This window comes from Hemicordylus capensis, chromosome 2 (genome assembly GCF_027244095.1).
Source record: "Hemicordylus capensis ecotype Gifberg chromosome 2, rHemCap1.1.pri, whole genome shotgun sequence".
NCBI lineage: Eukaryota > Metazoa > Chordata > Lepidosauria > Squamata > Cordylidae > Hemicordylus > Hemicordylus capensis.
Window position 1 is genome coordinate 215271923 of NC_069658.1, and position 15927 is coordinate 215287849.

General features: G+C 46.3%; 1 protein-coding gene across 16 annotated transcripts in view; it reads right to left on the reverse strand.

Annotated features, from left to right (window-relative positions):
- Window positions 1-15927, reverse strand: part of PTPRS (protein tyrosine phosphatase receptor type S) — a 346861-nt gene that overhangs the window by 31031 nt on the left and 299903 nt on the right. For 11 of the 16 annotated variants that reach the window (XM_053301444.1, XM_053301445.1, XM_053301446.1 and 8 more), the window contains 3 exons: window positions 15103-15215; window positions 11236-11283; window positions 3026-3123 (listed from right to left, as the gene is read on the reverse strand). In XM_053301444.1, coding sequence (XP_053157419.1) covers window positions 3026-3123; window positions 11236-11283; window positions 15103-15215 — 259 coding nt within the window. The remainder of the gene's footprint in view (window positions 1-3025; window positions 3124-11235; window positions 11284-15102; window positions 15216-15927) is intronic. The other 5 variants (XM_053301458.1, XM_053301453.1, XM_053301452.1 and 2 more) reach the window with 1 other exon arrangement.

Consider the following 15927-nt stretch of genomic DNA (forward strand, 5'->3'; position numbering starts at 1 on the left):
AGATGGGTTAGAAAGATCCCAGCAGAGCTGAGAATCTCTTCCCATCATCTTCCTAGCGATTAGCAATTCATACACCATGAAAACTGCATGGAGCCGGCTGCTGGTTGTTCTGAACGAATATAGGGAAATGCAACCACCTGCCTGCTTCTCCACCAACAGCACACAGGGTCTTGGGGCTAGAGTATGTGTGTGGGCTCTCTTCGTCCCTGCCTCCTTCCTGCCCCCTTGGCTTCCAGCCCATCTGCCTCTCAAGCCCTTCTTTTCTTCAGTCTGTGTGGGGGTTCTCGCCAGCCTCTGACTGCATCGCCCCTCTTAGCCACAGATCTCCAGCCCGGTTTCCCCACCAGCTAAACCAGCTAAATGGACATGAATATTCTGTGACATCACAGAATGAAGGAGAGGAGCATACATATGGAAGGCAGACAGTTTTTAAGCTACCACAGGATGTATACAGGAGAGGAGAGCTGGTCTTGTGGTAGCAAGCATGACTTGTCCCCATAGCTAAGCAGGGTCTGCCCTGGTTGCATCTGAATGGGAGACTAGAAGTCTGAGCACTGCAAGATATTCCCCTCAGGGGGTAGATGGAGCTGCTCTGGGAAGAGCAAAAGGTTTCAAGTTCCCTTCCTGGTAGCATCTCCAAGATAGGGCTGAGAGAGATTCCTGCTTGCAACCTTGAAGAAGCTGCTGCCAGTCTGTGAAGACAATACTGAGCTAGATAGACCAATGGTCTGACTCAGTATATGGCAGTTTCCTATGTTTCCTATACATTTTCAGGCCGCTGTTCCTTCTGCATCAGGCTCTTTGTTGTGAATAGAAAAGGAAATTTTACAGCTGTTGGTTCAGGCTGCAGGGGCAGAGCGATGACTACCGTGTTCCTCTGACCAGGCAAGGAGAGCAAGAGCACAGGCAAATGGCTATTAAGGCGGCAAGGTTCTCTTAGGGAGCACTCAAGCGGGATCCACTTTTCCCAAAAAGGCAGAACAAAACTCTACCAGGAAAACGGAACTGTCATAGACAGCAAAAGCCCTATGCCGAGCTCCTTTTCTCTCCTCTGTAAGTAACACAGAGTACCATTTGTCTCATTCTCTGGCTAGTGCCGAGTGAAACGTCTTTAGTTTTCACATTGAAAGTAGTGATTTAGGACCTTTTCCATGGCTCTTTTCAGCTTCATGTGCTGCAGCTTCAGCAGCCATTTTCCCTCCCTCTATTCTGCTCCTCTTCAAGTAATCCCAGCCAATCAGGGATCACATACCGGATGTGATGATGCTACAACAATATGAAGCCGTCTTTGCTTACATGTGGATGTCCCTAAGGATACAAGTAGTCCAACAGAGTGAGAGCAATGTGTGTTATATAGGGTCAGAAGGGTGATCCTAGCCAATCAGGGATCACACGGAGAACTGAAGTGTCTCTCATCAGAAGGAAGCATGGGGGAGAACTTGTGTTGATGGGACTTTTTGTGATCCTGGCCCCCCTTTTTTGTGATTCTGGTTTAATCCTGGAAAACCCTAGTTCTGATATGATTATGCAATACTGTCCCCACTCTTGAGAATGTCAACAGGCATGTGGAGAAAAGTGATCCGGCTGACATAGTATACTTGGACTTCCAAAAAGCTTTTGACAAAGTTCCTCACTAAAGGCTCTTGAGTAAACCTAGCAGTCATGGCATAAGGGGACAGGTTCATGTGTGGATTGGTAATTAGTTGAAGGAAAGGAAAGAGAGGGTAGGAATAAATGGACAGTTTTCACAATGCAGGGAAGAAGTGGGGTCCCGCAGGGATTTGTATTGTGACCAGTACTCTTTAACTTGTTTATAAATGATCTAGAAGTTGGGGTAAGCAGTGAAGTGGCCAAATTTGCAGAAGACACTAAACTATTCAAGGTAGTGAACTCCAAATCAGATTGTGAGGAGCTCCAAAAGGATCTCTCCAAACTGAGTGAGTAGGTGTCAAAATGGCAAATGTATTTCAATGTAAACAAATGTAAAGTGATGCATATTGGGGCAAAAAACCCCAACTTCACATATACACTAATGGGGTCTGAGGAACTGACTATGAGAGAGATTTTGGAATTGTGATGGACAGCTTTTTGAAAGCGTCAACTCAGTGCATGGCAGCTGTGAAAATGGCAAATACCATGCCAGGGATCATTAGGAAGGGGACTGAAAATAAAAATGCTAATATATTGTAATGCCTTTATACAAATCTATGGTAGAGCCACATCTGGAGTACTGCATACAGTTTTGGTCACCATATCTTAAGAAAGACATTGTAGAACTGGAAAAGGTGCAGAAGAGGGCAACCCAGATGATCAGGGGCCTGGATCACCTTCCTTATAAGGATAGGCTACAGCATCTGGGGCTTCTTAGTTTGGAAAATAGGTGACTATGGGGAGACATGATAGAGATGTATTAAATTATGCATGGAGTAGAGATAGTGGACAGAAAGAAAATTTTCTCCTTCTCTCACAACCCTAGAACCAGGGGTAATTCTATGAAACTGAAGGCTGGGAAATTTAGGACCTACAAAAGGAAGTACTTTTATATACAGTACATAATTAATCAATGGAATTCTCTTTCACGGGATGTGGTGATGGCCACTAGCTTGGATGGCTTTAAAAGGGATTTGGACAAATTCATGGAGGACAGGTCTATCAATGGCTACTAGTCTGGTGGCTATGGGCCACCTTCAGCCTTAGAGGCATGATGCTTCTTGTTACCAGTTGCAGGGGAGCAACAGCAGGAGAGAAGGCATGCCCTCACCTTTTGCCTGTGGGCTTCTCAGAGGCATCTGGTGGGCCACTCTGGGAAACTGAACTAGAGAGGCCTCAGGCCTGATCCAGCAGGGCTGTTCTTAAGTAAGGAATATATCAACATGCAGAGTATGCTGTACCTGACGTTATGGAGGACAGAATTTAACACAGGACCACAGTTTTCAAAAGCAGCCTATGTTCTTGGTGGCAATAAAGGACTAATCCTGTCCTGTAGCCCCCATGGCTTCCTCCCAACCTCTTGTTCTCCTCATACCTCATATTCCTGTGAAAGCTTCAAATTGTCATTGGCTTTGAGGTGCTCCGTGTGGTCCGCTAGCTCTGAAATGGGGATCGGCGGGTGGTTGAGCATACCTGGGGGTGAAGAGAGGGAAAAGTGGGACGGGGAGGCAAAAAGTCTCTTTCAATTAAAACCGTCAGTCTGTTGATCAAGAACGAAATAGTGTACAGTTAAAATAAAAGAACGGCTGTAATGAAAGGAGGGTCAGAAAGGGCGAGAAGTGGGGGGAAGGGAGAGATCGAGGGCTCGAAATTGTGTCCTTGGAACTCAAGGAAAATGGAAGAGTTCTCCCCTGTGATGGCCCCATTCTTGACATTTATCGGAAAATGTGTGTTTTATCTGGAAAAACGGGAAACTTAAAAACAAACAAAGGGCGGGGGGAAGGAGATTCTGACAGCAGACACTTGCTAGCAATTCCAACAGTGAAGTTGGGGTGGGGTGGGGTGGGAGGCAGGAAAGAGAGAAGCAAGCAAACTTTGAATGGAACATATGGTGGCTGAATGTCACAGTGTCAAGGGTGAACAAAATCTGTCAGTGCAAAAACATAATAAATTAATAAGAAAGCACTGAAAAACATGTGTATATTAAAAAAACAAAAACCACAAAATAGACCCCAGAGAGGGAGGTGTATGGCTGAGCTGGCCCATGAAATGAAGGAATGCAATGTGTGTGATGTGGGGAGAAACCGTGAACGAGGGTTGCGGAGGCTTTTCAAAAGTTGCTACGAGATGGACTAAGGTGCTACCGTGAGCCACAGGTGAATCAGCCACCTGTGGTGACCGATTCTGGCCAGAGTGGGGGAGTGATAGACCAGACCTCTGGTGTACAATCCAAAGGGAAGCTGAAGGAGTTATGGCATACAGTCCCCCAGGATGTTCCCGTGTGCAAACCCTACTGAAATAGATCAGTGTTTATTTGGACGGAATTTCTGCAGGGGAACCCCTGAGTGGGCAGCACCCCACAGAGATTAGTCAGAGGTGGAGTGTCATTTTGATTTGCAACCTCAGGCACCAACCTCTCTAGGAATCAGCCTGCCTTTAGCTTATACTTAGCGTAAGCTAAGCTTAACCCAAGCGTGAGCTAAGCCTAGCCTGCCTTTAGTATAAGCGAAGCCTAGCCTGCTTTTAGCTTATACTTAGCGTAACCCTAAGCCTAACCCAACACTTCTGAGTGCTCTTAGTATTAATCTTCATTTAGGGCAGGGCTGCCCAACCTCACCCCTCCGACTCTTGTTGGACTACAATCCCCATCATCCATTACTATTGACCACTGTGGCTGGCGATGGTGGGAGTTGTAATCTAACATCAGCTGGAAGGGTGAAGTTAGGCAGTCCTGATTTAGGGTATTCCAGACACCCCTTTTGAACTGGGAACCAGTTTACTATTTCTTTTGCGACATAAACAATTTTTGTGGGCAAGTGATATAAAGGTATTATAATGATGATGAATCAATTTAAATGATCATTTTTGAATCATCATGTGGTACACTTTCCCCTTTAACATCTAGGGATACATTTATCTTGTGAAATCCCTCCCCAGTTTGCTAATATTAGGTGTTATCATATCCCTGAAAACAAAATTTGTCATAATTTGCAATGCTATCATATGGGGAGAGGGGTTCTATCACACAAAAGACCCCACTTCAAAAACAGTTACACAGGGTGGCTATGAGCCAGTTGATTGATGTGGAACTACCCCCGTTTTCGTCCCAAACGTCTAAGGATGACTTCAGTCTCTGTCTTGACAGACTGTTTTAAGGAGGGCTTCTACTCTAAAATCCACTCTTGGTAACATTTCTAGTCTAAGAAGGAAAAGATTTCGATGCTGCTTCTCTTGGAGCACAAAGGAAAGGGAAAAATAAAGGGCAGTTCTATCCAATTAACTGATTACCATCTCCAGAATTCACTTGCAGTTATTTCAGAAGTGGTTCTGAACCCTTCTTTCCCAAACAGCTGGGAGCAGAGTCTGGCTTCCTTTTGGAATGCACTCTGCAGTTTTCCAAGCAAGGATTTAAAATTTGATTTCAAATGCCAAAGTTTAGCCCTGGAAAAGTATGCCTTTCGCTCAATCTGTATAGCTACAATCTGACTTCTCATATCTGAGACTGGTGGGCAGGGCTCCCTGGCCAGAAGGCAGACATCTGTGCACCCCAGAACTCATCCATTCCTTGGAAATTAACCACTGTGCCCCTTGTTCTCCCCAGTTCGGACAGCTAAAATGGTCTTTAGTTCCAGAAGACTTCTCCTCCTTTCTCAAACTAATTTACACTGTGTATGTGTGCACGCACATTTATTTAGCATATTTGCATATTTTGGGGTGCAAATTTAGATACTAGGGAGTGCAATAGTCTTTATAATAATTTTCCATACTCTGTTCTTGTGCTCTGCCAGGATTTTTTTTTAGAAGAAACATGCAAGCCGGAAATTTGCTAGGGTGGCGCATGAATCGTTTCAGCGGGGTGGGGAGCAGTACCTTTAAGCACGAATAAAGCTGGACCTTAACTGCTTCTCCTTCACCCCACCACATTTCCTGGTGCGGCACTGCGATGCTCAGAAGTCCGCGTGCGGCTGGGTCCATGTTCGTCCCGCTGAGCGCAGGCTGCTCAATGCAGTGCTACCGTTGCGTGTAGAGTGGCGCAGTGCCACACCAGGAAATGCAGCGGGGCAGTGGAAGAGCAGGTAAGAACCGGCTTTACTCATGCTTAAAGTGCTGCTCCCCACCCCAACGAAACGATGCGGCGCATCCCTACGGGACACGCCGAATTGATTTGTGCACATCCCTAGAATTTGCATAGCCAGGGAATATCTTCATTACAAACGTAAACTGATATGTTGTGGCATGATCTTATTCACCCAACAGAGCACTGCCTGGAAAACTCCACAATAAGCCATGTACAACTCAATCCCGCATTTGTTTGCTCAGAAGCAAATCTGTCTTGGAACCAATGTATACACTATTCAGAAGGAACTACAGGCACCCTGCAGGTGCAGGGGGGTCAAATTTGTGAACACTCCTCATGTAAAAGCTCCCTTGCATGTAGTAAACTAGCACATCAGGCTCCACTAAATTCCTCTCCTTGCTATGCTAATTTACTAAATGCAGGGAGATGGGGTTTTTTTTGGTTTTGTTTTAAAATATGAAGCAGTGTTCAGACGGTTGGTGGAGCTTTTGAAGTTGTACATTTCATCTATCACAGCTTCTGCTCCAATGAAACCTGGGAATTACAGTCCTGCAAGGCACCAGTAGGCACCCCTACCAACACATCCTTAGCACCCTCACAGGATTCTTGGAATTCCTTGGATTCTTGGAGATTGACCCTGATTATGTGCAGAGCTGCACTTAGGTAATTTTGGAGCCTGTACCTAAAGGCCTTTGGAGCCCCCTCCCCTGCAAATTAAGCATCAGCATGCTCCCCTGGGCAACTATGCTACCTGGGACAGACTAAAGAGGGCCCCCAAGGGCTGTGGAGGCTCTGGACTTGGGCCCTGAAGTCCAGGCATAAGAGCGCCTCTGATTATGTGTGCAGTGTAGAGGTGACCCTGGGACGTTCTCTCTACTCAAACATGCGCTTATACAGATCCAAATGGGACAAAAAATGTTTCCGGGTGTCTGTGCCCCAAAGTAGCCTTCCTCCTAAGCAGCCTTCTGAGAAACCACCACAGTGCCCTGAGGTTGGGGAAAGGGGAGATGGGGAGATGACAGGGAGCCATGGAGAATTTCGAGCCCCATTGGGTGTCAATGTGATTAAAAAATCAGCGGCAAGCAGCAGTGGCGGCGGCGGCAGCAGTGGCACAGGCGTGAGGTCCCCCAGAGACAGAGATGGCAAAAGCGAGCGCGGCGTTCACCAGTTTTACAGTGTGCTTTTGCAAAAGACGGGGCTTTCCCCCAGAGATTTACCCATAAGACTCAGCAAGGTTCCATATCACGCTAGAATGAGGAGGGGACTGAGGAAGGAGCAGATGGTTTAGCCCCCATCAGGATTCCCAGGTCCAACCCTGTATGATGGGCAGAGGTCATACACGAAAGTGGAAGTTTGCAACCAGTCTAGGCAGGTGGCATCAGAGAGCTTAAAACGTTCTTTGGCATGTGCAGTTCCTTCCATTTCTAATTTTGCCTTCAAACAAGTCCAGAGCTTGCCTGGTCAATAAACCAGGCCCCTCTGAAGTCTCTGCCCTGTACTTTCTATCATGATGAAAATAAAGCAGAGGAAGCCAGCGGAGATGATCTAATGTTAGCATTTGAGCAGATTGAATCCCCAACTGTTATGCTCAAAACTAAGGAACACAAAAATTAAGATGCTTGAAACTGGTAGTGGGTTGGAGCTGAAAAGTACATCTGTGTCAGTAATCCCTAAGCCAAACCATGCCCTGTGAGGGGAATTGCTAGCGCGCTCAAAGAAGTTAAGAAATAATTGGAGGCTAAGCCTGAAGCACCCACCCACAGAGGAGGAGGACCATTGTCTCTCTGCATGATTTACTGCTCTGGTTTTCTTATTTCGTTTTCCTGAGTCAGGCAGTTTGCTACATCCCTGCATCAGGTGCGATGAAATATCCAAACAGCTCCCAATTAGGAGTGCGCATGGAACTGGGCAGGCCCCATTCAAGGGCACTTACCCCTCCCTCCGCTTTCCCCCCACCAGTGCTTGGTTTTCTCAAAGTCCATCGGGGCAGCTGCGTACCTCCCTGCTGTCCTGTTGCCCCCTTTACCACAAGTAACCGGAAGTACTCGACGTGCCTCTACGCGTTAGTGGGCATGTTGCACCGAGTACTTCTGGTTACTTGCAGTAAAAGGGGCAACAGGGAGGCAGGGAGGTACGCTGCTGCCCTGATGGACTTTGAGAAAAACGAGCGCTGGCAGGATAAAAGCAGAGGAAGGGGTAACTGCACCCTCCTCTGCCCTTAAAAGCAGACACCCCCAGCACCTTCGAACCAGCCAGAGTTCGAACCTGTTTGGAGGACGGTAAAAGGGCCTCCGAACAGGTTCGCACACATCCCTACTCCCAGAACAGAGATGCAGCAGAACTGGCACTCTCAGAGGAAGCTGCCCATCGCTTCTCAATCCGAGTCACTGTTCTGGCCTTGCTTCCTTTCAGTCAGGTGACATTTCCATAATAGTAGCTCATGTAGAAAACTCAGTGGTTCCTCTGGGGGTGGGTTATTCTTACTTTCATGTGCTTTAAGTATTTTCAGAGTAGAAGAGAGAAGACGAAGAGCTGGAGATCAGAAAGAGAGAGAGAGAGCACCTGCTCAGCATACAGAAGGACCCAGGTTCAGTTCCTGGCATCTCCAAGTAGAGCAGGGAAAGAGCGGATGCCAGTCAGAGTAGACAGTACCGAACTGGATGGGCCTAGGCTCTGACACAGTAGTAGGCAGCTTCTTAACACTATCAGGAACATCCACACCTCTGTGGCAGAGCAACTTGCCTGGGATGCAGAAGGTCCCGGGTTCAATGCCAGGGTTGGAAAAAAACCCATCTGAAACCGTGGAGAGCTGCTGCCAGTCAGTGCAGACTATACTGAGCAAAGCAGACAAAGGGTCTGCCTCTGTATAAGGCTGCTTCATAAGTGCCCCTCCAGTTTTAAATCTGGAGATCACTGTCTCCTTGAAAACTTCTGAGAGGAGGAAATTCCAGTCTAACGGATAGCCTTCAAATGCAACAGTAACGCCCCATTTGTGTGTGTGTTCTTGGCTTGCACTTGCTCTGCACGGTCGAAGGGATGTGTCAGCGATGAAGTACGTGATGGTTGTGACTGCCACATTCATGACAGGTCCCCAAAGGAATGTCACAATTATGGCAATCCTGTGCATAAACCTGGTCTCTACAATACTCCAAGTTCATGTGCTGTTTTCTCCATCTAGGTGCAGGGAGAGTGGCTGACCCCCACTCCCCACCCCAAAGCGGCTTTCTGCCAAATCCCGTTGCCAACCAAGGCTGTATTTTCTGGCTCTGAAACAGAGATATCTTAGGGGTAGAGAGTTCTCATCTAGCGTTTCAAATCCCTTGAAATCTCCTTAATCTCGTTATCGCAAAGAACTCAAGCAGTCTCTCACTCTCACTCTCTCCTCCCCGCCCTCTACGTGCCAGATCATTCTACAAAGTCACCCACACATCTGTTGCACAAGTCAGAGGCCTGCTTTCCTAATGAAGTGATGCAGCGCGCCTGCTTTTTCTTGCTGAGGAGGGGATTTTGTGTTTTTCCCATTGCTCTGCAGCTGGGTGGAAGCTGGTGGAATTAGTTTCACAGGCTTGGAAGAGCTCTGAATTCCTCTCTCTTAAAGGGACAGAGCTCTGAGAGGCCCAGCAGCAGGAATCCAGGGTGGACCATATCACCACAATTTGTTTATTTTATTTGCTTATCTGAATCCCTCCCTTGGACTCCCTGTCTCCCCATTGTCATTATGATCCTGTTTCTCCACTTTTCTACCCCAGATCCCTCTTCCTTGTCGACTTTCAAACATTCTCTTGATCTCACATGTTTCTCAGCTCTTCCACAGACCCTTCACATTCTCTTTGCTCTGCTGGTATATTAGCCTCCGTATGCCACAAATTACACCCTCCATCCTTAGAATAAGGTCTTTCCTCATGGGAACACTCATCTGGTTCCTTCCACAGGTGTGTTTAAATCAAGGTTGGCAACCAAGATTTCCAAAATAGAATTTCATGGATCCTCCAAAGGAAAGACGTATGAGGATTTTCCAGGGAAGCCGTACAAGTCTCTATAGGACGAGTGAGATTTTCGCAGGGGGATTCCTTGCATTCAGCTGGCAACTGACACATCACAAAGCGTGAGTGCACGGAGGAACATTCAGCCATACACCCTAGTTGACAATCTCAAAAACAATTATTCCATAGTGGAATGGGACCGAGAGAAGGTGGGAGGGAAAGCATGCTGGAAAGCCCTGGATTCAAATCTTGCTTGACACCGCCATAAATCTTACCTGCTACACTCACCATGTTTGATTGTAAACCTAATGCAGGGGTGGGACTGTTTTCAGAAGAGAAACAGGAAGGGATTCTAAGCCCCTGTAGAAACCAGTGCTTTTCTCCTGCAATCCCTCCTGATTGCTGGTTGTCCCCCTAGCTGATCTCCAGCAGTGGGAGGAAAGGCCAGTTGGGTGGAAGATGATCAAGGCAGAGAGTTAAGCCTCCTCCCACTCTTGCCCATTTCTATTCTCCACCCTTCTTCGGGTTTGGGATGTATTTACTAAGCAACTTTAAGCAGGTCCCTGTTATCTCAGCCTCAATCTCCTCCCCACCCCGATAGTACTTTCGTACCTTACAGGGTTGTTCAGCACAAGCTGAGGAAGTGGCAAAACCATTCCTTGACTGCAACAGCAGATGTGTATATGGGGATTGGGGAAGTGGGAAACCACATAATTAAATGTTCCCCCATATTTAAAAGACTTCCCTGTTCTGGGAAAGCTAGGCCATCAGGGTTCTAGCTCAATCTTCTCCTGGATATACTAGCTTTCAATTTGCAGGGATTTTAAAGAAATCGGATGTTTTGGGAAATATTGCCTTTCCATAGAATAACTCGTGACCACATCACCCCTGATTTCCATCCCTCTTGCACATGAGGAAGCATTCAATCCTGTGATGTCTCTAACTTGCTCCTGGAAGTGGTGCAGTCTAGGAAAAGCTCCAGCACATTGGCTGCTGGTGATTAAGAATGACTTCTGTTGAGCACTGATAGTCTCATAGACTCTGCGACAGATTCTTTTGATGTGCTTCCTTAACCCAGAGGAGTTTGAGCAGGGTGGATAAAGCAAGGCATCCTCTGCTTATGACAGCTTTAGGTGCTCCAGGGAATGTTAAAATGGCCCTGCATTCATTCATTCATTCATTCATTCATTCATTCATTCATTCATTCATTCTCTCTCTCTCACACACACGCACACACTCACTAACACTCAGCTGTAAGTTTCATTCCTTTGTCGTTTGCAAAAGGCCTTTTGGTTTGAGGACTGTAAAACTGGAAGCACAGTTTGGACGAAACAAATGACGCAAGATGAAGAACAAGATGGCGAAAGCCGCAGCGATGCAGAGAGAGTGAGAGAGAGAGAGAGAGAACGAACAAAGACAAGAGGCAGAAGCGCAACGGAAGGACAACCAAAATTTCAGTAGGGCAGGTGGGGAGGGAAGCACAACCAATGAAACGGACAGGAACGAAAACACACAGGAACTAACTTTCAAGATCAAATTCAGGGTCACTGAGAGGGCTGCTCAGGCCAGAATCTGCAGAAAAAGAGGAAAAACAAAAAACAAAACAAAACAACAAAAACAAAACAACACACTTTTATAAAAAAAATGCTACTCAACCAAGAAAAAACAAATTGAAAAAAGCAACGCAAAATTTAAGAGGAAATGAAAGAGGTTTGGCAGGTTTTTTAGGTGTGTGTGTGTTGTCCTTTATTTTTTCCTTTTTACTACTTTTTCAGGTTCTCAGGGGCTGGGGAAGCAAGGGACACAGGTCAGGGTCACAATTTAAAACAGAGAAATTAATTTACCCAGAGTCTATTTCCACCTCCCAAGCAGTGGTTAAGGTCTTTATAAAGACAAGTCTGCATGTTTTTTCTGTCTTGGGATTGAAGACAAGTTGTGCTTAGAAAACAAAGTGGAGGTGCATTTTTCCTGCCCTCGCCTAACAGCTGTAGTTTATTTACATGTTCATTTTCTGGAACAAATGGCCTCACTTCTCTACAGTTCTATCCTACACCTTTCGAATGAGGAACTGCATTTCCTTTCCTCTCAGCTTTGCTTCCACCTTCCCCATTTATAGGCGTAAATCTGTGACTATCTATCCAACCATTCTCAACACTCAACTCTTTCTTTGAATGACGCAGAACTGATTTATATGATTTGCTGTGGTGATGGCCATTCCTAGAGATAATTCTACTACTGCTGCTGCTACAATTAAGATTATTTATATATGGCTCTTCAACCAAAGTTCTCAAAGCGGTTTACATAGAAAAATAAACAATACATAAATAAGATGATCCCCTGTCTCCAAAGGGCTGACACCAGAAATAGCCACTGGAGGGATGCTGTGCTGGGGTTGGATAGGGCCAGTTGATCTCCCCCTGCTAAATACAAGAGAATCACCACTTTAACAGGTGCCTCTTTGCTCAGTTAGCAGGGGTTAATTCTGGCGGCATTGCCACCAAAGGATGACAAAGAGGGGGAAATAGACCCCCTGCAGTAACTGGCATGTATATTTATCACCTTTTTCTTCTTCCTCTTGGGAAAATTCCTGGAGCTGCACCCAAAGAATCAGAAGTGGGGAATTGCTTGAGCAGAAGCTATTCCAACCAGTACCAAAAAAAGAGAGCAAGTTACAGGAATGGAGAGGAGGGGCCGGAGGAAGCTTCCTGCCTCGGAGGATTTGTGTCCTAGGGCTGTCTAGACAATAATAGCATCTATACTAGGTTTTTTGTTTGGTGGGACAGGGGAATGCAACCTCTTCTTTCTCCCCCCCCCTGCTTTCTGCCTCCCCACTTTCTGCTTCCTCCCTGCCCTGCTTTCTCTTCCTCTGCATTCCTTTGTTCCAGTGGGCTCGAGTATTTAAATACCCAAGCCTGCCAGTGTGGAGGGAGGCTTCTGCCTCAGCGACTGGGCTCTCCCCTGCCCCACCCCAGCCCCTGAGCCCACCATATGCTACTGTCGTGTGCAGGTCAGATGCGGACCTTCTTTTGAGCATGAAAATGATGCAATGTATAAATTGTGGATATGCAGACAATCTGTACAAGTCAAGCCTTTGGTTCTCCACAGACACTGGAAAAAACTTCCAACGTTGCACGGAAAGCTGTGAACTTGAAATGTTTGTATGTTCAAATGATGACGTTTCTATTCTCCTGACTCTCTTTTTTTAAAAAAACAACAACACCACACCAATATTCCCTGTTATGAGAATCCTAAGTTGGACACATCTTTTAGTTTTGACTGGGGTCAGTTAATACTTTAGTCAGTTTGCCTAAAAATATGTAGCAAAATTTAAGACTCGACGTGTCCCCCACGCCCATGCAGAAGATCTCAAAAATGTTAAGGAAATATATTTTGCATTTATTTATTTAACATTTATTTGTTGGAAGTTTAAAAGCATTAACATTTCAGGGTTCTCAAAATGGCCCTGAACTTCAAAGCCATGTTGTTGTTGTTGTTGTTGAAAAGCAGTATATAAAAATATTCTACATAGTGATGTAATAGTTAATGTGAAAATTCCCAAGCTTACCAGCCATCTTAGAGACAGAGACAGGAGGGACAGGAAAAATGGTAAGAAATTGACAGAAAGAACACCACAAGGGCTACTGAAGAAGCAAGCTCCTTTTCAGTTTTTGTCTCTGGTTGGGAGAGGAAGGGTTAGAACAGGCTGCCTATGCCCCTTTCCCTCTGAACACTAAAAACCCTCAGTTCAACCACCCTTTCAGACTCCTTCCAGGCATTGCTCACGCCCTTTCAAACCTCTTTCTCTGATCATGAGGACTAGAACTCTGCCTTTTAAAAAATAAAAATAAACGGAAGCTGAAATTCTGCATTCAACACCCTCCTCTGTATGCATTTCTACCACCTTTCTATGGGGTTCTAATCAGCTGTGGTGGCACAGCGGGGAAACAGCTTGCCTAAAGAGGCTGCTGGTTCAAATCCCCACTGGTGCGCTGCCTAGATTGTGCCTAGTAAATCCATTTGTAGCATGGATTATATCGCAGCAGCGATATAGGGAGGTGCTGAAAGGCATCATCTCATACTGCACAGGAGGAGGCAATGATAAACCTCCTCCTATTGGTAGTCTACCAAGAAAATCACATGGAATGTGATCGCTAGGAGTCAACACTGACTCGACGGCACAATCTTTTCTATGGGATTCTATACACAGAAGGCCTGCCTCAACCCAAGTTCCTTAATCCAGAAACCTTTCTTTGAAAAGGAAAAAGAGGAGATGCCAAATACCAGAGTTCATATTGGCACGATGCATGCATGAAACAGCAGAGTTACATACAGTTGGTTGAAGAGTGCCATTCCCCGCAGAGAGGGACATGTCAGCCAGGGTCTCCCACTGCACTAGCTTGCTTCGCGGAAAAAAGAGCTAAGAGCTTTCATCAAACATACTGGGAATGGCAAAACCAAAGTGGTGTTGGAAGCAAGGTGGGTCAGTTGCAAACTCAGTGTGTGTGGATGTCTATGTGTTGTAATGTATTTCCAGACTGCCAGCACCAAGGGGCAACTGAGGAAGAGAGGCAGGTGTGGTCTCTGCCATGCAGCCAGTGCAGCGTGATGCCGGCACAGAGGCCTAAAGTCAGGCTCTGCACAGGGCTGTCCCCGCCATTACAGAAATCTTTGCCAATCAACCTTAGGAGTTGTAACTGATTAAAGCATTTCTATATGAAAAACCAACTGTTCCAAATAAAACACAACACAGTTTTTTTAGATAATGCATGCCACAAGACAGTTCACCATAGAAGAGGCATTCCCCTTTCTCTCATAAGAGGAGGCATTTCTTTTCCTTCTCTCTCAGAGGCACTTCCCGGTTCATAGTTCACTCTCTTAGCCACTATGCTATACGATGTTCATATACTACAGCTCTTCATCCGGCTACTGGAAATCACATCCAATAATTTCTCTGGCTTCTGGAAAGTCAACAGGCAATGCCCATACTTCCAAGCTGATCAAGAAACCCTTAAGGTCTAGGAACTTGACACTTTAAACAAGAGAAACCAGGGATTCCTAGGAAGCTGAATTCTGCAGCCGATACTCCCACGTTGTAGCTTTTCTGTGCTCAGGCCAAACTGCAGCATACATACACGAACAAGCACTGTCAAGAACAATTTGCATCAACACTGCCTGATTGTGTTATCTGAGACTTGTGCACAGGTGTGCCACTGAAAAGGGCATCCCCCCGCCCCACCTCAGCTGTAGCTTGGCACTGGCAGCCAGGAAGGGCATCACAGCCCTGCCTGCATGATCCAGATACTACCCAAAGCAGCTGACCTTTCCCCAAGCATCCTAGTGAAGTGGGACAGGAGCGAGTGGGGCGGTGTGAGGGAGGATGCAGCCCATTACCTGGGGTCTGGAAGTTGATGCGACGCATCTCGACGGGATCCTTGGGGTGGTGAGGGGTGATCTCGGCGTTGTTCAGCATGCACTTGATGCGCGGCTCAGAGTCTTTCCGTTTGCTTGGGAGCGAAAGCAAGAGAGGGAAAGAAAGCTAGATAAGGGCACATCTTTAGGCAGCGAGAAGCTGCTTCGCGCTCCGAGATCATCATGCTTCACCAGGGGGTCCTGAACCTTGGCTGCCCAGATGCTGTTGGACTACCACGCTCATCATCTCCAGGCACAATGTGGCAGGGGGCGCTGGGAGTTGTAGGCCAACAGCATCTGGGGAGCCACATCTGAGAAGCCCTCCCCTGTGCTGGACTCACAGTTTAAATCAGTGTGACTATCACAAGCCTTGGACCTGGCTGATCCCCTTCCCTTTTGTGTGCAAAGGGAAGCTACTGGCAACTTCCAGCCCTGGTTTGCTGTTGTGTCTAGACCTGGAAAATCCTGGTGTGTTCTAACTACAGTTTGCAGTCAAGCCAGGACTCACACCCTGGGGTTTGAAGAAGATGGAATTGTACACAATTGTACACAATGGCCAATTCCAGTTTGTGTTAACTACTATGACTACTACGATGTATACGGATATTACAAACCAGGACCAGAAGTTGAAAACTTCTTCTCCTTGCTTGAGAAGGGCAGAGGGAGCATGTGAGCCCTAGGTTCATGATAGTAACGCTGAGGCTAGATTCTGCAAATGGAATACATTTGAATTTTACTCAAATATATTTCTGAGTTTGGGGAGGTATAGAAATAATTTAAATAAATAAATAAATAAATAATAAAATA